This window comes from Pristiophorus japonicus, chromosome 12 (genome assembly GCF_044704955.1).
Source record: "Pristiophorus japonicus isolate sPriJap1 chromosome 12, sPriJap1.hap1, whole genome shotgun sequence".
NCBI classification, from domain to species: Eukaryota; Metazoa; Chordata; class Chondrichthyes; family Pristiophoridae; genus Pristiophorus; species Pristiophorus japonicus.
This window is the reverse complement of record NC_091988.1, coordinates 202,086,800-202,109,797: the sequence shown is the minus strand read 5'-3', so window position 1 is coordinate 202,109,797 and position 22,998 is coordinate 202,086,800. Positions and strand designations below refer to the sequence as shown.

The window sequence follows — 22,998 nt, the reverse complement described above, 5'->3', positions numbered from 1 at the left end:
ATAGTATTGGTGAGCAGGTTATTGGTGAGTAAGTGGTGCTTGATAGCACCTTCCATCACTTTGATGAGAGTAGACTGATGGGGCGGTAATTGGCCAGATTGGATTTGTCCTGCTTTTTGTGGGACAGGGCATACCTGGGCACTTTTCCACATTCAGGTGGATGCCAGTGTTGTAGCTGTACTGGAACAGCTTAGCTAGAGGCGTGGCTAGTTCTGGAGCACCAGTCTTCAGCACGACAGCTGGGATGTTGTCGGGGTCCATAGCCTTTGCTGTTCCAATTGCTCTCAGCCGTTTTTTGATATCACGTGGAGTGAATCAAATTGGCTGAAGACTGGCTTCTGTGCTGGTGGGGACCTTGGGAGGAGGCCAAGTTAGATCATCCATTCGTCACTTCTGGCTGAAGATGGTTGCAAACGCTTCAGCCTTGTCATTTGAACTCGTGCTGGGCTCTGCCATCATTGAGGATGGTGATATTCCTGGAGCTACTTCCTCCCGCTAGTTGTTTAATTGTCCACCAGTGTTCACGACTGGACGTGGCAGGACTGCAGAGCTTTAATCTGATCCGTTGATTGTGGGATTGCTTAGCTCTATTTATAGCTTGCTGCTTGCGCTGTTTAGCATGCATGTAGTCCTGTGTTGCAACTTCCCCAGGCTGGCACCTCACCTTTAGGTGCACCTGGTGCTGCTCCTGGCATGCTCTTCTACACTCCTCATTGAACCAGGGTTGGCCCCCTGGCTTGATGGTAATGGTAGAGTAAGGGATAGGCCAGGCCATGAGGTTATAGATTGTGGTGGAATACAATTCTGCTGCTGCTGACGGCTCACAGCGTCTCATCAATGCCCAGTCTTGAGCTTCGAGATCTGTTCTGAATCTATCCCATTTAGCACGGTGGTAGTTCCACATAACATGATGCAGCGTGTCTTCAGTGTGAAGAGGGGACTTCGTCTCCACAATGACTGTGCGGTGGTTACTGCTACCAATGCGGCCATGGACAAATGCATCTGCGACAGGTCGATTGGTGAGGACGAGGTCAAGTTGGGTTTTTCCCTCGTGTTAGTGTTCTCACCACCGGCCACAGGCCCAGTCTGGCAGCTGTGTCCTTCAGGACTCGGCCAGCTTGGTCAGTAGTGGTGTTACCGAGCCACTCTAGGGATGGACATTGAAGTATATTCTGTGCCCTTGCTACCCTCAGTGCTTCTTCCAAGTGGTGTTCAACATGGAGGAGTACTGAGTCATCAACTGAGAGAGGGCGGTAGGTGGTTATCAGCAGGAGGTTTCCTTGCCCGTGCTTGACCTGAAGCCGTGAGACTTCGTAGGATCCAGAGTCAATGTTGAGAACTCCCAGGGTCACACCCTCCCGACTATACCACTGTGCTGCCACCTCTGGTGTGTCTGTCCTGCCAGTGGGACATGACAGTCCCAGGGATGGTGATAGTGGAATCTGGGACATTGATTGAAAAGGTATGGTTGTGTGTAGAAAGAAAGAAAGGCTTGCATTTATATAGTGCCTTTTACGACCACCTGATATTTCGAAGCGCTTTATAGCCAATGAAGTACTTTTGGAGTGTCGTCACGTCTAGGAAACGTGGCAGCCAATTTGCACACAAGCAAGCTCCCACAAACAGCAATGTGATAATGACCAGAGAATCTATTTTTTAGTGATGTTGATTGAGTGATAAATATTAGCCAGGACACCAGGGATAACTCCCCTGCTCTTCTTTGAAATAGTGCCATGGGATCTTATACGTCCACTTCAGAGAGCAGAAGGGGCCCCGGTTTAACATCTCATCCGAAAGACGGCACCTCCCTCAGCACTACACTGGAGTGTCAGCCTAGATTTTTTGGTGCTCAAGTCTCTGGAGTGGGACTTGAACTCTTGGCACAATACCCCAGATGTTAGTGAGGAGGACTTTGCAGGGTCAACTGGGCTGTGTGTGTGCCATTGTATCTGAAGCTGGTGTCGAGGTCGATACTGGGTGGTCTGTAGGGTTTTATTATTATTGTTTTTCATAGCGGTTTTGTACAACTGGCTGGCTTGCTTGGCCATTTCATTGGGCAGTTGAGAGTCAACCCATCCACATTGCTGTGGGTCTGGAGTCACATAGGTCAGACCAGGTAAGGACGGAAGATTTCCTTCCCTAAAGGATATTAGTGAACCAGATGGATTTTTATGACAATCCGATAGTTTCATGGTCGCTATTACTGATGTAAGACTTTAAGCCCAGAATTTAAATTCCCCAGCTGCTGTGGTGGGATTTGAACTCTCATCTCTGGATTACTAGTCCAGTGACAACCACTATGCTACCGTTCCCTTAAGCAGGAAATGGAATGTCACTGAATCTGGTGGCACTGATCTGTTTATGTCGGGCATTTCATGAAGTTGCTCCCTATTATTGTACTAGACCTATTTCTCCCATTAAGCTGTCACATCTGCTCAGAGCTCAGTGATGGAGAAATTGCCTTTGTGCTCTGGAACTATTTTCAACATTTGCAGGTTTCCCTCCTCTCCTGAGTCATGATGCTTTGTGGAATATGGTTCATACTTGCAGTAATTCACCAAGCCTCTATTCTTCTTTGCATCGACAGATTGTATCTTGCAGATGGATTGGGGCGGGGGACATCATAACTGAACCAAATTCTTCTTTAACTTGACATTCCCCTATTAGAAATTGCTGATGTGATATTGATTCGTGACAGGAGTTGGAATCCTAAGCTTCCCTAACTCAATAGACCAGGAGTTGACGCAGATCCAACCTTGTCTGTATTGCTCATTAACACCACGCCATACATTTTCTCTCAGGCCATGTATCTGCTTTTAGTTTGCTCACGAAAGGGGTTCAGTAAAGAGAATTTGAAAATGCTCAAACTTATGAAGGTGATGAGAAGATCAAAATTCTCCTCAAACCTGTAACTCCTGCATTGGATCATAATTTGAAGCTCTATTTGTCTTTTGGGGTATTGTATTCCTGAAATCTCCTGACCTGGAAGCTAACCATATTTGCTATGACGAAGAGACCCTTTGACCAAAAGGAGATACTGTCTTTACCTAGCAATGCCCAAGAATGGAACATTGATCAGACTCTCCACATCTTTCTGCATTAACTGGTATTGGAATTTCATCACCCTTTAACTGTTCCATTATTCTGTTTTCCATACAAATTGAACCAGAGAATCAAAAGATGGAATGTTATTAGTTAGTGTGTAGATAGGAAATCTGTCCATCTGCGGACATGTTTGTGAATTTTGACGAGTCTCCTACATTACAACAGTGACTACACTCCAAAAGTACTTGGAGACATCCAGTGGTCATGAAAGGCGCAGTATAAATCCAAGTCTTTTTCTTTTAAGTAGTGGTTGTGAAGTGTATCTATGTTGGCCCATCTTGATGTGATTCTGGGAGCCACACACAGTACAGGTTGAACTTCCCTTATCTGGCACCCTCTGGACCTGGCCTGTACCGAACGAGGGATTTTGCCGGATGAGGGGTGGTCAGGTGTTTGGGTGGACTGCGCCTTTAAGTGCTGTTGCTGGGGCAAGTGTGTGTGCACTGATTGGCTGGACCGACAGTCAGTCAGCCAGTCAGCCAGCCAATCAATGTGCAGGGGGCACCGAAGAGTCGGCCCGACCCCCCCCCCCCCCCCCCCCCCCCGCTTTCCCCGGAGGGAGCGCTGTAGGGAGGAGTGGCCGGCCCAAGGACTGGCTGCAGGAGTTCTAGCAGGACGAGGAGGAGGAGGCAGCTGATTGAGGAGAAAGATTATATTGGTGAGTCGGATTTTGACGGTCGCGTTCTGCGCATGCGCCATCCGCCGGCCGGGAATGGTCCCGGGTAAGGGAGTCCCGGATAAGAGAGGTTCAACCTGTAATTGGAAAATGCCAGCACTGGAATTTGATATGAGCATTTTCTTAATTTAATTGGATAGTGGCATCTTGGAGCGCAATAAATGTTAATTGTGAAATTATCCAGTTTCAAACATAACAACATAAGAAATAGGAGTAGGCCATATGACCCCTTGAGCCTGCTCCACTATTCAGTAAGATCATGGCTGATCTTCTACCTCAGCTCCACTTTCCCACCCTATTACCATATCCCTTGATTCCCTTAGTGTCCAAAAATATAGCGCTATTAATCTTGAATATACTCAACCACTGAGCATCTACCGTTCTCGGAGGTAGAGAATTCCAAATTTCTCATCTTGGTCTTAAATGGCCGACCTCTTATCCTAAAACTATGACCTCTAGTTCTAGACTCCAGCCAGGGGAAACAGAAGTGTATGATGCTAAACAGCACCTTGCTTTTATATAGGGCCTTCAATATAATACATGTCCCATGGTGCTTTACAGATGGTAGAGAAAAGATAACTAGAAATAGTTGAAGTGTTGAATGAATGGTGAATCATTGGGGGTAAGATTGAGATCAGAAGAGGTGTCTGAAAGTCTTTATGGGTGCTTTTAAAGGTATAAAGATAGAGGGCTTTGGGGATCTTTGCTATCGTGTTAGGGCTAAAGCGAGGTTGCACAAACGGCCAAGAGTTAAAACCAAAGAGTACGGGAAGGGAAAGAACGCAGCAGAACATTGCAGAGACAGGATGGGGCGAGGCCATGGATGGATTTAAATATAAGGACGGCGATTTAAATGTAATGCACAGGGGTCCAGGAGCCATTATATGTCTAAGTGTGATGAGTGACCAGGACTTAATACTGTACAAGATGTACAAGTTTGGACAAGTGAGAAGTTTGTGGAGGATGGGAGGACATGAGCATGGAGGCCAATGAAGAAAGCAAGTCTCGAGGTGGAAAAAGCAGGGATAAGGCAGGTCGCTGAGGTGGAAGCAAGCGGTTTTGGTGATGGATAGCTTAGGGATTTTAAGCTCAGTTTCGGATGAACAGGGCATGAAGGCTTCATATTGGTTTAGCCTGAGTGCGTGGTTGGAGAGATGGATAGACTGCGTGTCACCGTAGTGGAATTTATGGCAGAGACTAAAAACTGGCTTTAGTGGTCTTGCTGTTCAATTATGGGAAGTTTTGATTCATCCACGACTTGAAGTCTGATGCCAAGGGATTGAGGGAAGTGGCAGAGAGGCCTGTGTCATCAGCATACAAATGGAAGCTGACCCCATCCATGCCTGAGGATGATGACACTGAGTGGCAACATGTGGATGAAGAAGAGGTGTCAGGCGATGTTCAGGATCGATCCCTGGGGGGGACTCGAGGTAGAGAAGCCATTGCTGGAGAAACCAATTTCTACCCACAGGGCAAACAAACTGCAAAGAAATCTCGCTCATCAGAGGAAGGAAGTTTTACTGGGAACTCCAGAGTTTTGGTTTGATTTGACTACTTCTGGATTTGGGATATGTATTACTTTCGATGCATTTATACTTTGTAAAGGATTTAAACCTAGAATCATTGATAAACTGAGCAAAAAAAAATTATTTCCAGTTTTAATTATTGCAGTGAATGTGATGTATTCTATTATTAATTCATATTGCCCTTTTAAAAAAAAAAAACCCAAAATAGCGTTTTATCGATTGTCACTTTTTAATAGGCAATCCATTTGCAGCATATTGTTACTGGTCCAAATATTGCTAAAGCACTTGACTTTGTACGAGGTGGCGTTGGCAGAAATGTCTCATTAGGACAATATTTCAGAACACCATGTTAGTTGTGCTGGTGCCTGCCTTTAGAGGAGCTTGGGAACCTGGCCCTTCCAGCCAGGTTCCTAGTGTATAAACCGATTAAATCAATTTGCACTAAATTACTGCTACTAGTCTCTGCTTGAAGACAAGTAACTTTGATTTCAGAAAAACTTGAGTGGTTTAAATATTGCAACAAGTTTGCACTTTGACATGTCAACACCTAGGATTCTGAGAATCTAAGACTTGCAGCATCTGCCGAGAAAACACGAGTCAGTTGATGTTTAGGAACATAGCAACAGGAGTCAGCCATTCAACCCCTTGAGTGTGTTCCACATTCAATTAGATCATGGCTGATCGACATCTTAACTCCATTTACCTGCCTTGGTTCCGTAACCCTTGCCAAACAAAAATCTATCAATCTCAGTTTTGAATTTTCAGTTGACCCCCCAGCCTCAACAGGTTTTTGGGGAGAGAGTTTCGGATTTCCGCGATCCTTTGTGTGAAAACGTGCTTGTTCTTGACTCTCTCACCAGAGGAAATAGTTTTTCTCTCTCTACCCTATCAAATCTTTTAATCATCTGAACAATCTCAATTCAGGTACAAACCCTTCCTCCGAACTGCGATGGGGTTAAAACATCAACTGACCTGCTGAGTGTCTGCACCATTTTTTTGAGTCTAGTATTTTGTCCCCAGGGAGGCATACACGTCTTGTATTAATTTTGACATATCATATCTGCAGTTGCTTCTGTTTGCCTTTGGGAAGACCTGCTATTTCTCTGAATTTGGGAACCTGGTTTTCTCTGGCTCACTGATCTTGATGTTGACTAATAGAGTCGCTGTGTACTTTTAAAATCGATCTTGGTTCTTTCCTTAACCCATCCAAAATTGCCTTGATTTACCCGTTTGGAGGGAAAGGACCGACATCCTAATAACTTGCTGATTTCTGAAAGTACAACTCAACTATTTTTTCCCTCACCAGACTTGTAGTCAATCAGAAATAGATACAGGTATAGAATCATCAAAAAATTGAGCACAGAGGAAAGGAATCATAGATATGGACAGAGGTTAGCAGTCTTACCTATATGAGCTGATCAGAAGATTAAAAAAAAAAGCTGCTTAGTCTTACCGATGCTTTACTGTTAAGGATTTATGATTTTTTGCCAGTATTTTGTGAATAAGGGACGTACAGGTTGACCTGAAGATATTGTGGGGAATGTGGTCTGAGCATCTGATGTACAGAAATGTGAGCAATCATTTGTCTTCAGACTTGTGTGGTGGGCAAAACTATTGATTGCGTCATATCTAGCTATATTGTCTTGAGGGAGGGGATATGCTGTATCTCATTGGCCATTCCTTAATAATGGTCATCTCACCTGGGATTGAGGGCCAGGGTAAAAAAAAAACATCATTTTCATTTCGTAATATTGTTATCCAAACATTTAATATCTGGATTAGGAAACATATTTCTTGTATTTTCAGAATGTGTTCCCTACTAGTTGTGTAAAGTAAAAATGAATGCAAGTTGTACTTGTCTAATCTAACAAACGTTTTGGACATATTTGGCTAAAGTTGCCACGTGTGTACTCCCACAGTAGCACTTGTGATTGCTCTCTCCTTAAATGTCCCCTCTCTACCTGAACCTAGCTGTACGGCTATCAACTTCGGATATATAGATACATGAATCAGACACCTTTTAATCAGAAATGTTAGTTTATTAATGCCTCTTGGCATCCAAATAAGAGAGTTTAGCTTTCTGATTCACATTCTTCATTATCTTCAGGATTAATTGGCAAAGGATTTAATAAATCTTTGTTCCTGTGTCACAATTTCGAGTCACACTCTACGTCAACATTTATAATGAAACTGCCTGTGTAATTGTTTATAGTTGGAATTCTTTTGTAAGCATTTCATTGTTAAACCAATCCAATCACTGTGCTTTTTAAACTTGTGCTTCTAGTGTCGAAAATAAGATTTAAAACAAAACTTTAAAATTAAATTGCATATTTACTGATTTGTATTTTGTGTACTTTTTAAAAATTAAAGTTATTACTTGAAGGCTTCAAACTTTCCCAAAATCATGGGCTTAGATTTAATATTTTTGTCAGCACTGTGACCGTTAGCTGAAGACAATTGCTAGAATTTTTCTCTTAAGCTCCTAACAATTTTTGTGTGGTTGTTTTTCACAATTATTTTAAGAAAAACTTTCCAAAACTTTGTGCGTCTGTAATAATTACACACCTGATGTAGCTTTTGTGTTGTATAAATGTCAGAAAGCGTACTATGAGTGAGAAGACCAATGTCTGAATCCTAATTTTAAGTTCCATGTTTTTAAAAAAATCTGTTCAATTTCAAAAGCAACTAAGCTCTAATTATCACGTCTTTTGATAGTTTGAAAATATGAACATTCTAATTAGTAATGCTGACAAGCACAAGATTGTTAAATTCTAATTTGCCAGGATTGCTTTGAAAGTCACAAACCAGTGCTACCAGACCCAGGACATCTCTCTTTCCACCGCCCCCCCCCCCCCCCCCCCCCCGCCACCTCTCATGGCTGTCAGTTACATGTTCTTTCTCTTACTGATTTTAGAAATCCACCAGTGAGTCCAGCCCCCAGTTGTGCTAAATTTCTGGTTGCCTGTTTGCAGTTCTGCCAAGACCAAAATTCCCACTCTCTATAGAGATGCCAGACCAAAGGATACACCACTGCCATGTTGTCAAATACCAGCAATCTCCATGCAATGTTATCCCCTACATTGTATGATTTCCCCTGTAATAAAGCGGTTTATCCTCCTGACTCGAATATATATCTACTAATTAGTTAATTTTTTGCATGATAACTTGAATTAATAGCAGGAAGTTACATAGCTGCTTTCACTCACCTTTGAACGGCAACATTCTTGATTTCCTTTTTTCTCTCTCATGCCACCCCTGCTATCTGCATGGAATCTAAACCTGATGCATTGATGTGCCCTCTTTAATCTATGTCTAAGTTGGATTCATTGTTCTTGGATTTCAGCTTGGAGAATAAGTTGAGGTCAAAGCATTCGCAGTGAAGATGCTGCTCACTTCATTTGGCATAACGATATGATAATTTGTTCGTGTTCTGAGATGTTCTTGGCATTTAATCTGACTGAAACCTTTTACTCTCTGCATTGTGCCTGTTAACTTATTACCAGATTGGGATGTATACTTTGCATCCTAACGTTGGATGTACATTTCCGCTCCAGTGCTTCACAGGAATGCGGAAAGCACCTTTTGGATCTGAAGTTTTTTTCATTTGCCGGCAATTTATTTTATAAGGGATTTGAACATTTACTCTCCTCTGCAAAAAGTATTTCCGAGTAAGATGACACCATACTGTGAGAGCTGTGGCCACGACATAGGGCACCTTTAGCAGAATATGTATGTCAAGGAATCTGTGTATTTTAAGCATGTTTAGCTGCTTGTCCTTGATTTAAGAGGCTGTAGTTCGACATGTTTTGATAAATGCACTTGTGCTACAAATGGACTTGTATTGGAATGATTGAATTGGGGTGGATTTATAAATTGGGACTGAAGTATGTTGTCGGATCAGAGTAGATTGAGCTTACGTACTTGTGAAGCTGTACTCTCTCCTGGGAGTGCTTGATGCTTGCCCTCTGTGCAAAAAGATTAAACGTATTTCCTGCACTGACAACTCTCTCCATGTTCAGCACAAAAATACATCCCCTGAAATTGGAGGGAAGCAACTTTTTTCAAAATATTTTCATGACAATAGAACCTTGTACATTAAAAAAAATAAAAAACAATCCAGAAGGCAATATCAGTATGCTGTTCAGCTCCAATGTAGATCTATTCAAAAATACTGCTGTAAATAGTTGATTCTTTTCAAGGTACAATAATGGTAACAGCAGGTGTCGGAAAAGGTCTCTGCATTCTTAAAAATTAGAGTTAGCACTAAAAGTTCTGAATGCGTTGAAGGTTTTCCAACTTTGTATCTGACTCGGAGTATACATGGTTATTTGACAACTGGCTAGATGTTCCCACTTCCGACCACCTTTTACTACTGTTTGTAAATTGACGAGTATCTGTATCTTCCTGAATATTATTGTCCATCAGAAATAAAATACTATAGTTTATAACCAGCATATCCAGGAGTGCAGTTAAGACCGTAATAAGGTTTTGAATCTAGACTAAGGGTGGTGTGATGATGTAGTTACTTAAGTGACGTTGATTATCATTACACTCTGTATCACAGCGTTCGACTGTCAGCTACCTATTTAGCTGTACATTTCAATGATTCCAAGGATGTCTGTGCCCCAATATCCAACTAATTGAAAACTCTGCTCCTGTATTCTGCTGTTTTAAGTGCCACTTGGCCATTATCGTCAACCTCATTGATCAAGACTGGCTCCCTGTTCCCCAAATCTTTGAATTTACAATCCCTCCGCGCCCCATTCTAAATTTGCAGCCCCTTCAAGCCTTGCATTCCCCACCCACGCTCTGGTCTTTCAACTCTGGCCTGCTTTCTGTGTATTCCCCCCCCCCTCCCCTTCATCCCACTATTGGTAGCAGTGCCTCCAGCTGCCTTGGCCTCAGTCGGCAACTCCCTTCATAAAGTTTGCAACCGCTCATCATTTCTCCACCTTTAACAAAGCTTATGGTCACTTCTAATTCTCCCACCATGTCTCAGTAATCCTTTTTACCTTTCCCTCTGCAAAGCATGTCTGAGCAATTCTCTGGAAGGCACTGTATAAATGCAAGTTGAGTCTGTGTACTAAAAGTGGTTTATACAATGAAACCCCGGCATTTTCTTGGAGCACAAATGGCTGTTTCAGAGGGTGTGTTTGGGACAAATTCCCAACAAGTCTTCGATCCCAAGTAAATAGAGTTATAGTTATTTGAATTGAAGATTTTGGAGTATCTTTTCCAAAACTCTCTGAAACCTGCCCTGTCAATCATACATGATTAAAGAGACAATGTGTAACATTTTCTGAGCTAGTAGTTGCGTTGCCTGGTTACCAATGACCCATTAATGTTGTGATGATGTACAATTTAATTCTCACCTGGAACAAAGTCCTGCTTTCTGACTCATTTCCAGACCAATTAACCTCATCTGATACTTTGGGAAGTTTGTCTCCACCCTTCATTTTGTGTATTTGTAAGGAAACATAATTTTATCTCCAGTTATTTCAGAACTGCATAAAATAAAATACAGAATTTTCCCCATCTTGTCACAGAAACAATTTACACATTTCGGGTAAATCGACAGCCCAGTTACTGTTGTGGTAATATGTTACATTTCTTGTGTCTGTATTGTCTATTCCTAACCATAACCTGTGTTTGTGTCTTTTGTGTGTTTGTCGGATGCACAGTAGTGTAGTTCACTTTTTAATCTGTGTCCTATAATTTCTTGGGCATATTTTGAAAGCTGTTGATACTGCAGTGGAGTGGCAATGGATTGGGGATGGTAAACAAAGGAGTACTGTTTCTGGAAGAGGGAAGAAACAACAATCTGGATTTCTGCACATTTTAATAAATGTTCACAATAGTCTCGAGTTGAATGGTGTCCTTAAGGCTGTAAAGATGGAAATGGGAAAGTGGCTTCTGCACTGCATTAGTGAACAAGGGATTTTCTTTACGGCTGCACTTTGCAAGGCCACTGAATCTCACCTCTTGCTGAGAGGTAGGAAAGAAAAGATAGGTGCCTCACTACAGTGACAGAAATTTGTGTCTTCGAGATGTTAGCGATACAAAGGTTGAATTAACAAATGTGCAAGTGCATTACAGCAACAATTGAGACTATTGAGTAGCACTGATGGCGTAGACTGGTTTTATCCTGATTGGATCCTGATTCGCCCTGTGGGCTATGTTGTCATTTTTCAGCCGGGTTGCCTGGCACATTGTGTTTTGGCTTGTTTTCGAAGTCTGAGTGACCGTAATGAGAGAAGTGAATGAAATAGACACTGTCAACAGTATTTTGAAAATCAACTAAATGCTGTGATTTTACTGAGATTGCATTTAACGGCATGGGTTCTGTCTCCAGCTCCCATCTCCCGCAGTGGAGCTTGATCCCATGATCTTTGAACACACGTGGCACTTGGCAAAATATCAAAAAGCAGTTCAACTTTTATTTGCAGTAATCTAACATATAATATTTATCAACTTTGAATCTTTTGGGAAACTGATCTGGTTCACATTAAATGAGGTGGAACCTGGAGGTGTTGTCTCTCCGAGGAGTGTTAAACCAGGGCACGTGTACTGGTCCACAGTTATAGCACAGACAACATCACTAAAAAAAAGATGAACTGGTCATTCAAGTCATTGTGCACAGCAGGGTCCTAACAACAAAGTAGTTGCTACATTTACCTACATAAGTAATTCATTAGCTGTGAGGAACTTTGGGACACCCTGAGGGTATGAAAGCTGCAATATAAAATGCTTGTTTGCTCTTCTGTTCATTAAGACAGCAGAAGGAGCGTGCAGCAAACCAGTCCCACCCACCCTTTCCCTCAACCACTGTCTATCCCACCTGTGACAGAGGCTGTAATTCTCGTATTGGACTGTTCGGTCATCTAAGAACTTGCGCTTAGAATGGAAGCAAGTCTTCCTTGATTTCGAGGGACTGCCGATGATGTCATTGAGGCAAAATGTTTGGCATCTGAGGTACATTAAGATATACCCGCTCCAGTTTATTGCAATGCTGACATGACCCCCGCCTTTCAGCTACACCCTAGGCTATTATCTTAAAGCTGTCTTGTCTGTGAAGCCGAAGTTCCTGGTTTTAAATTATCCCATGGCACTATTGCGAAGAAGAGCGTGGGGAGATATCCCTGGTGTTCCTCAATCAACATCCCTAAAACAGATTATCGGGTCATTATCACATTGCTGTTTGTGGGAGCTTGCTGTGCGCAAATTGCTGTCACATTTCCTACATTACAACAGTGACTACACTTCAAAAAAGTATTTCATTGGCGCTTTGGTGCCTCCGATGGTTGTGAAAGGTGCTATAGAAATGCAAGTCTGTCTTTTATAATGTCAATATATAATACCGATGGACATTAACTGGAATTACAACTGATAAATTATATAAACACACTGGATAATTTTTATTTCTCTCGCTCCTACTACTATTGATTTACCAGCAGTAGGTTTTAAAAAAGTTCCCAGCAGCACTGTCTCCAGGGAAATCTCTTCCAAAGCTATTCCAAATTCTTTCAGTGGAGATGTATGTCACTCCCATCTCACTTCCCCTCACAATATTGTAACGTCAGCCTCATGAATGCCATGAGACAGAATCACTGAAATGACAGAATAGAAAGAGGTCGCTCAACATCTAGCTATTGTTAAGAGATCTTTAACTGATGCTACTTACTCAGATCCTGATTCCCTGACAATTTCCTGTGCCTTTCTTTTATTACCTTTTAGTTAGTTACACATTTCCCTTTTAAATTATGCGATTGTCTCTGCCTCAATTGCCACGTGTGCTAAAGCTCTCCAAGTTCCAATAGTCCAAAAAACCTCCCACCTTCGTTCTTCTAGTGATGTTTGAGTCTTTGCTCTTTGATACTGATTTGCCAATTAATGGAAATCATTTTTCACACTTTACCCGCTCGTAAACCATTCATTCATTGAAAACTTCTTAGATTCCAACGAAAAAAGCCCCCAAAGTGAATAACCTCACATTTATTCAATTTATACTGCATCTGCCATGCATTTTCCCACTCGCCTAACCTGTCCAAGTCACCCTGCAGCCTCTTAGCGTCCTCCTCACAGCTCACACCGCCACCCAGTTCAGTGTCGTCTGCAAACTTGGCGATATTACACTCAATTCCTTCATCTAAATCGTTAATGTATATTGTAAAGAGCTGGGGTCCCAGCACTGAGCCCTGCGGCACCTCACTAGTCACTGCCTGCCATTCTGAAAAGGACCCGTTTATCTCGACTCTCTGCTTCCTGTCTGCCAACCAGTTCTCTTTCCACATTAGTACATTACCCCCAATACCATGTGCTTTGATTTTGCGCACCAATCTCTTGTGTGGGACCTTGTCAAAAGCCTTTTGAAAGTCCAAATACACCACATCCGCTGGTTCTCCTTTGTCCACTCTGCTAGTTACATCCTCAAAAAATTCCAGACAATTCGTCAAGCATGATTTCCCTTTCATAAATCCATGCTGACTTGGACCGATCCTGAGACTGCTTTCCAAATGTGTTGCTATTTCATCCTTAATGATTGATTCCAACATTTTCCCCCACTACTGATGTCAGGGTATCCTTCTTTTCACTGTTCCACCCCCACCCCACATGAATGTACATGAACACTTCTTTGTATTGGACTGTATCTGCCATCTCCCGACATTTTCTTCAGTTTGCCAAGGCACCCACTTTGGCATTATCACAAATTTTGATGTCATTCCTCTTGTACCAATGTCCGAATTATTTGCACAAATGGAAAGTAAATGAGGTCACACCACCACACACATCCGCCATTCTTTGGGTGAAACACATTTATCTGTGTTGCTCTTTGTCCCCAGCTAAACCTAGCTATAGAATTATTGGGCCCAAGTTTCGGGCCGTGCCTAGAACGGCGCAGCCGCGACCTGGACACCCGTTTTTCGCGCCACAAAGTGCGCCTAAAAAAAACTTCCAGATTCTCCGGCTCCCTGCAGGTCCTCTGGCCCTCGGCGGGGCGGAGCTAGGTCCCTGCGCTGAAAACAGTGTGGGAGGGACCCGAAGCACGCAGCCCCTGGCCCAATGGCCTCACTGGGGCTGCGTGCATAAGGCTCCTCCCACGGCCAGCTCCTGCTTCCTCCCGACCTGACCCATGTTTCCCCCCCCCCCACCCGACCTGACCTCCCTCTCCCTCCCCCCGACCTGAACCGAACTGACACCATCCCCCGGACCTGACCTGACCTCCCTCCCCCAAGCCCCCGACACGAACCGACCCGCGCTCGCCCCCCCCCCCCCCCCCCCCAACCTGAACCAGCCCGACCTCCATCCTCCCTCCCCCTCTGCCCCGACCTGTGCTCCCGACCGCCACCCCGGACACGACCCAACCCAACGCCACCTACCTGTAAATCTGGTGCTGGGGACGGGCCCTGCCCGAAGTCTTGGATCCGGCCCGTTCAGCCTCTTTCCCCACCCCCCCCCCCCATCTCCTCCCCACCCCCCCCCCCCCATCTCCTCCCCACCCCCCCCCCCCCTTCTCCTCCCCACCCCCCCCTTCTCCTCCCCGCCCCCCCTTCTCCTCCCCGCCCCCCCCTTCTCCTCCCCGCCCCCCCTTCTCCTCCCCGCCCCCCCTTCTCCTCCCCGCCCCCCCTTCTCCTCCCCGCCCCCCCTTCTCCTCCCCGCCCCCCCTTCTCCTCCCCGCCCCCCCTTCTCCTCCCCGCCCCCCCTTCTCCTCCCCGCCCCCCCTTCTCCTCCCCGCCCCCCCTTCTCCTCCCCGCCCCCCCTTCTCCTCCCCGCCCCCCCTTCTCCTCCCCGCCCCCCCTTCTCCTCCCCGCCCCCCTTCTCCTCCCCGCCCCCCCTTCTCCTCCCCGCCCCCCCCTTCTCCTCCCCGCCCCCCCCTTCTCCTCCCCGCCCCCCCTTCTCCTCCCCGCCCCCCCTTCTCCTCCCCGCCCCCCCTTCTCCTCCCCGCCCCCCCTTCTCCTCCCCGCCCCCCCTTCTCCTCCCCGCCCCCCCTTCTCCTCCCCGCCCCCCCTTCTCCTCCCCGCCCCCCCTTCTCCTCCCCGCCCCCCCTTCTCCTCCCCGCCCCCCCTTCTCCTCCCCGCCCCCCCTTCTCCTCCCCGCCCCCCCCTTCTCCTCCCCGCCCCCCCTTCTCCTCCCCGCCCCCCCCTTCTCCTCCCCGCCCCCCCTTCTCCTCCCCGCCCCCCCCTTCTCCTCCCCGCCCCCCCCTTCTCCTCCCCGCCCCCCCCTTCTCCTCCCCACCCCCCCTTCTCCTCCCCACCCCCCCTTCTCCTCCCCACCCCCCCTTCTCCTCCCCACCCCCCCTTCTCCTCCCCACCCCCCCTTCTCCTCCTCCTCCCACCCTTCTCCTCCTCCTCCCACCCTTCTCCTCCTCCTCCCCCCACCCCCCCCTTCTCCTCCTCCTCCTCCCCCCACCCCCCCTTCTCCTCCTCCTCCTCTCCCCACCCCCCCTTCTCCTCCTCCTCCTCTCCCCACCCCCCCTTCTCCTCCTCCTCCTCTCCCCACTTCTCCTCCTCCTCCTCCTCCTCCTCTCCCCACCCCCCTTCTCCTCCTCCTGCTCTCCCCACCCCCCCTTCTCCTCCTCCTCCTCTCCCCACCCCCCTTCTCCTCCTCCTCCTCTCCCCACCCCCCTTCTCCTCCTCCTCCTCCTCCTCCATCTCCACCCCCCCTTCTCCTCCTCCTCCTCCTCCTCCATCTCCACCCCCCCTTCTCCTCCTCCTCCATCTCCACCCCCCTTCTCCTCCTCCTCCTCCTCCTCCATCTCCACCCCCCCTTCTCCTCCTCCTCCTCCTCCTCCATCTCCACCCCCCCTTCTCCTCCTCCTCCTCCTCCTCCTTCTCCACCCCCCCTTCTCCTCCTCCCCCTCCTCCATCTCCACCCCCCCTTCTCCTCCTCCTCCTCCTCCATCTCCACCCCCCCTTCTCCTCCTCCTCCTCCTCCTCCATCTCCACCCCCCCTTCTCCTCCTCCTCCTCCTCCTCCATCTCCACCCCCCCTTCTCCTCCTCCTCCTCCTCCTCCTCCATCTCCACCCCCCCTTCTCCTCCTCCTCCTCCTCCTCCTCTATCTCCACCCCCCCTTCTCCTCCTCCTCCTCCTCCTCCTCCTTCTCCACCCCCCCTTCTCCTCCTCCCCCTCCTCCATCTCCACCCCCCCTTCTCCTCCTCCCCCTCCCGTCGCTGTCAGAAAAACAGACACTGACAGACAGAGAGTGAGAGACACAGACAGAGAGATAGAGACACACTGGGGGGTGTGGGGGGATGTATCCTAGCATGCTGTTGGAGGGCTCCCGGTGCTGCAGTCGGTAAGTAGAAAATGTTTTATTTATTGATTTAAAAAAAAAATTATTTATTAATTTTTTTTGGTTGATTTATTGATGTTTTATCATTTATTATTGATGATGGCTCTTTATTTGTAAAACTGAAGTGTTTAATGTTTGTAAACTTCCCTTTTAAACCCCCCCCCCCCAATTCCCTACGCCTGATTTGGAACCTACGCCTGATTTTCTAAAGTGTAGACAAGGTTTTTGCGAGCGTACAAAAATCTTCACTTACTCCATTCTAAGTTAGTTTGGAGTAAGTTTTCACTGCCGAAACTTTGAAAACGGGCGTAAGTGGCTGGACACGCCCCCTTGAAAAAAAAATTCTGTTCCAAAGTGAAACTGTTCTAACTGACTAGAACTGGAGCAAACTAAATGCCGAGAATTTGAATTTCTAAGCTACTCCGTTCTACACCATTTGCGCCAAAAAATCAGGAGCAGCTGAGGCCGAAACTTGGGCACATAGAATGCTACAACACACGAGGAAGCCATTCAGCCCATCATGTCTATTCTGACTCTGAATGAGCTATCCAATTAATCCCACTTCCCTGCTCCTTCTCCAACCCCCTTTCAAGTATTTATCCAAATCCCTTTTGAAAGTTGCTACTGAATCTGCTTCATTTCCTTTAAGACAGTGGATTCCTGATCATCACACCTCGCTGCTTAAAATATTTTTTTCCTTTTGCTTCTGGTTCTTTTGCCAATCACCTTAAATCTGTGCCCTCTGGTTATCAACCCTTCTGGCACTGGAAACAATTTCTCCTTATTCACTCTTATCAAAACACCAAAATTTTGAACACCTATCAAATTTTCTCTGAACCTTCTCTGGTCTAAGGAGAACAACCCCAGATTCTCTGCACGTAACTGAAGTATTTCATCCTTGGTACCATTCTAGTATCTGCTCTGCCTTGATGCCTTCCAAAAATATGGTGCCCAGAATTGGACACACTACTCCAGCAGGGGTGCAACCAGTATCCCCATTAATAACTTGTCTAACTTTTCATAAGTATCTTAATGTGGATTTAAAAAAACCTCTAAATCCATATGGGGCATATCTATCACATTACTTTATCTGGACTCTGATTTCTTCAAAAAATGAAATTTGTCAAGCATTTGCTCCCCATTGCAAATCCATGCTGACCGTCCCTAATTAGCTCATGTATTTCTAAGTGTTCACTAATTTCATTCTGTCTGGAAGTCTGGACTATAGAAGTTTACCCATAACTATAGGAATAATTGGTTTATGATGTCCTAGCTTATTCTTCCTTTCCCATCTTTTGAACAAGTGGGAAGCATTTGTTACCCTCTGGTCCTTTTGGCAATTCTAGTTGTTGGAAATTTATAATGAGCTTGTCCCTCTCCTCCAGTATTTAGGCGCATATACTATTCCCAACCTCTTTCAGTATTTAGGCATATACACTATCCCCAACCTCCTTCAGTATTTAGCCATATACACAATCCCCAATCTCCTTCAGTATTTAGGCGCATATACTATCCCCAACCTCCTTCAGTATTTAGGCATATATACTATCCACATTTGATCATCTACTTTTGGCCCATTAACTTTTAAATTTATACCTCCATTAATGGTTCTTCCACATTCTTTTTGGATTTTACTTTTACTTTTGATAGAAACTACAGCAATTTTTTTCTACTATGGCTGTCTGCTGTACCCGCACTCCTGAGTACCCCTTTGTCTCTAAGCAGTGCCCTGCACCTTCCACACACTGTGCACTGAGGACATAGATATCTCCCGCCCCCACACACCACCACAAAGAAACACTCTGTCTTTTCTTCCCCCTCCCATACTGATGACAGACTCATATTCACCCGCCCCCCCCCCCCCCCCAAACCCCATGTGCACACACCTGGGCTTTGCTTTTTCCGTGCTCCAAACACATCCATACCACTGTTGAGCTCTCGCTCTCCATGTCCTTGTGTACCTCTACCCTCACACTGTGAAGTAGACGACCGTGGCCCAATATGCCATGGCGCTCTTCATTGGTGATCGCTCTGCTTTCCCCCCCCCCCCCCCCCCCCCCCCCCCCCGCCTCCAAAACCTGAGACCATTTAAATCACCACCTTCTAATCGGCATGACCTGTGCATTGGAGTTAGTGTGCACCACTGTGGGAAGTTAACTAGCATTGTAAAAAGCCCATGCTGCTTCCCTTTATATTGACCTCATTTCTTTTTGCTTCCTTGCTACATATTTTATATTTACCGTAGCTTTCTTTTTGATTAACCCCTTAGATTTATAATGTGTTCCCTTATTTAATCTAATTTTGATGTAATGCCATTGATTATTTTTCAACCGAATGTATTTTACCTCTACCCAACCCATCTCTTATTTAAATATCTCTCCACTGTTTGGATGGAAAAATAGCTGATCATCTAATTTGGGTTAGGTACCTTTTCATCTTGGTGAAATTGGCTAATTTCCAGTTGAATACCCTTTTCTTGGACTCTGTCTTTATCTAGTTTCAATGCAAACCTAATTGGGTTATGGACTCTAATTCCCATGCTCTACCTGTGCGGAACTATCTGGGTCTGCATCGTTACTCCGTCAAATCCAGAATTGTATCCTTCCTTCAAGATGTGCTTGTATGATTACATTTAAAATTATCTGGTAATCAGCAATAAGGACTAGGATAGAATAGGAACTTCGAAAGAGAACTTGAAAGGAATGAGGGATGAGCCAGAAGAAATGAACTGGGAAATATTACTGAGCAACATCTCAATTGAGGGAAAATGGGATGCTTGTAAAAAGATAATTTGGATGTGCAGATGTATGTAACCGTTAAAAATCGGTTAATGAAAGTGGGAATAAATAAGGAAAACAAGCTGTGCATGGAAAAGGATCCGTATCCGGGATATCAGAAGTCCAGGGAGGGCCTTGGAGATGAGTGTTACTCATACTACTAAAATGTTCGTCCACTATTATAACTGAGTTGTTCAAGGAAGTTAGAACTTTAAAAAAAAAGAGTCATGATTAATACATTTGAAATGTACTGGATTGATATTTTCTAGAAATATTCATGATCATTGAATTCCTGTATTATAGATGATTTTGAATTCAGCTTGGCAAAGGCACTTGACAAGTTCTGCAAGCTGCAGTAACTTAAAAAGATAGCATGAATTTAGAAGGAAAATATTATACCTGAAAACCTTCTTGGTTTTTAAATTATTAGATGCGATTTAACTTGTGTGGACTTTGAGACATGTTTTCACACAGTCCCACGTGAAATGTTTGTTCCTTTATTCATTCTCGGCATGTGGATGCTGCTGGCTTGGCCGGCATTTATTGCCCCGAGAAGGGAGTGGTGGGCCTTTGTATTGAATTGCCAGGTAGCAGTTTTTGATTGAACTGAATGGCTGGCTCGGCCACTTCAGAGAACAGTTAAGAGTCAAAAGACATTTGTGTAGGATCAGAATCACATATTGGCAATGCAGGTATAACCGTCCCGAAACCGGAAACCTTGGGGCCAAGGCCATTCCGGTTTTTGGGTATTTCTGGATTTCGGAGAAGAAATCCGGCGTCCCGAATCCGGAAAGCCTTGGGCCAACTTTCGTGAATTTCCAGATTTTGGAGCATTACATCCGATGGCCCGAATCCGGCAACCTCGAGGCCACGCCGGGCTGCATATTTTTTTGGATTCATACTTCAAGGTATGTTCAGTTTAAAAGTCCAGTTTTCGGGAAATATTTCCGGATTCTGGACAACGACTCTTGCAATCTGCACAATGTCCGGTTTTGGAAAAATTGCGGTTTTTAGAACTCTGGATTTCGGACGTTCTACCTGTACTGGGTAAGGATGGCAGGTTTCCGTCCATATTGGTCATTAGTGAACCAGCTGGGTTTTTATTGCAGGCTTTTTTTAAACTCCAGTTTCAAACTGCCATTGTTAATCCAAGCCTGCATGAGACAGATTAAAGAAATTATTTTTTTAAAAGCTAAGTAACTGAGTACGTGAGGGGCGGTGTCAGCTTGGGGAGAGAGGGCAAGTGTTGTATGGAGTCCCTCGGGCTGAATGTTTGGACTTTTTCTAATCTACATGAATGACCTGAATGGCACAAGCAAATTTATGCCAATATGAAAAAAGAAAAGACTTGCCTTCTGGACATCCGAATGTGTTTCACAACCACTGTTGAAATGTAGAAAATGGGAGAGCAATAGAGACCAAAAGATTTTAACTGCTAATGCAATTGGGCAGAAAAATGGCAAATTACATTTTATATTTTAAATGTAATGCATAAGGCAAAAAATTATTTGTCATAAGATGTACAATGAATGGAATTAAATCCCATGATGGAAAAGAACCTAAGAGTAATCGGCTTATAACAAACAAAGATTCTCTAATTTTCTTACATAACTCATCACCTTTATACCTGGGATTGATCCTGTTGTTGTTCAATATTTTGCAATTCACTGAAGTTCCCTGCGGAGGAAATTTGTTGTGTATTGCCTCTCTATGGAGGAATTTTTATAGGTACTGGTGATGTTCACTGTCCAGACAATACGGCAACGTAACTGAAAGAGCAAGTGGAATGCTAGAGTGTAGAGCATGCTTCTGTTCAATTTTGGTCTCCGTGCCACAAAAAGATGTGAAGGATCGAGAGTACGTCAGGATTGATAACCAAATGTGAAAGGGCTGCGTTATGCAGAAAACTTGGGTTATAGAGTCCAGAATTAAGGTGGCATAAGGTTGGAGAATTTATTTGAATTGTATAAATTTTAAAATTAAATAAATAAACCCAGATTATGATTTTAAAATAAACCGGGAAAGTAGTGCCAGATGGCATAAAAGGAAATGAGAAAGTAAATTTGAAGCGGATATCCGATCGAATGTGTTCATTCAGCGGTAAGTATTTGGTGCACAGGCAGAGTAGGTAAACAGAAACCACTGGATTTGCAAGTGCTGAAGGTTAAATTCAGTGTTTGGTAGTTGGCTGCTTTTGTTCATGAAATGAACATTAAATGAATCCTAAATTACATGCATGCCTACTTCCTAATTGTAAGATGATTAAGCTGCTAATCAGCTAGTTTCACTGCCGTTTTCATTACTATATTTTTTATTTCTAGTTAATTTTGCTTTGGAAGTCATCGTGTAGGTTGCGGCAATCTTCTTCGAATGTGTAGCTTCAGTTGATTGCACAATATGACACTGGCTTGGAACTGGAAATGTGTAGCAGGACTGGTGCTGTGGGATGAGCCACTCTCCCTCCAAGTCTGGCCCTGTCCTAGTAACCAAGGAAGTAAATAAAGCACACACCATGATCAAAACACACTTACCCATTTTGCTTTTCAATTTACTGGCAAGTGCATTAAAGTTTAAAGTACACATCCTTGTGTCTTGTGAACGAGCGTTCAGATTACAGGCCCATTGACGATTGTGCTTTTAAATTTATTATCATCATAGGCAGTCCCTCGAATCGAGGATGACTTGCTTCCACGTCAAAAAGTTCACGGCTGTTTCACTGAAGGACCTAACATTCCAGGTTCCGAACTAAATCTTGAAGAGTGGCAGATGCCATCTGGATTCCCCATTAGCCAAGTATGGCAAGTAGATAAATATTCTTTACTGTTCGTGATTCCATGGTGTTTTAAGGGCCAATGTGTCGTTTTCACAAGAGCACAAAAGGTTTGTCTGTCCCTATCTAATTCTGTAAAATAATCAAAATTTATGAATAATTTAATGTGCTGAGAGCATTATAGTACCGTTTCCTGATTGCTACTTCCGTACTATGTGCATTGTATTGCCTAACTTTGCAGCTTTTTTCTCTCCAAACGTTAATGTACATACAATCTACTCTTAATTCAAAGTTGTTTAATTCACATTATCTGTAATTTAAAGTTTTTAACCACTAACTTCCCAATTTATTTAATTCAGTTGTTTAATTCAAATTATTGGATACATTTCTGAATCTTATATGCGTAAAACAGATAATACCAGTACAGCTAGTCTGGCTAGCTGTTCCATATTTGTTCCACAGGCGTGATCACTGCATTATAAATTTTAGCATAAACTAGGTATGTGATAAAGTTCTATTTGACTGTTGCTGAATTTCAAATCACTTTTTCCTTTGTTGATTTAAGGTGACATCAAATTAATAGTATAAACAGGAATTTAAAAATCCCCAATGATTAATAGTAAACTGGAGAAATTCTGGAAATACTGAGAGCATCTTGTTGAAAATCTCTTCCATTTATTAAAAAAAATTGTTTTCGCAAGGGCTTCAAAACACTTGTCAGCAATAGTTTGTGGAAATAAGAACATAAACATTGAATGGGGGGGGACACAGACAGAGCCAAAGAAGTTAAGGATCCCAAAAATCCCAAAGCTTCAATGTAAACCTTACTCGGAACCATAAGAACTTCAATTTGT

At 44.4% G+C, this 22,998-nt stretch overlaps 1 protein-coding gene across 13 annotated transcripts in view; it reads left to right on the top strand.

The window, feature by feature from the left end:
* LOC139277660 (death-inducer obliterator 1-like) overlaps positions 1 to 22,998 on the top strand; it is a 177,718-nt gene that overhangs the window by 43,829 nt on the left and 110,891 nt on the right. For 2 of the 13 annotated variants that reach the window (XM_070896425.1, XM_070896424.1), the window contains exon 2: positions 22,033 to 22,172. The exons of 9 other annotated variants lie outside the window; for them this stretch is intronic. In XM_070896425.1, coding sequence (XP_070752526.1) covers positions 22,170 to 22,172 — 3 coding nt within the window. In that variant the 5' untranslated portion in view covers positions 22,033 to 22,169. 2 more of the 13 variants (XM_070896423.1, XM_070896432.1) reach the window with 2 other exon arrangements.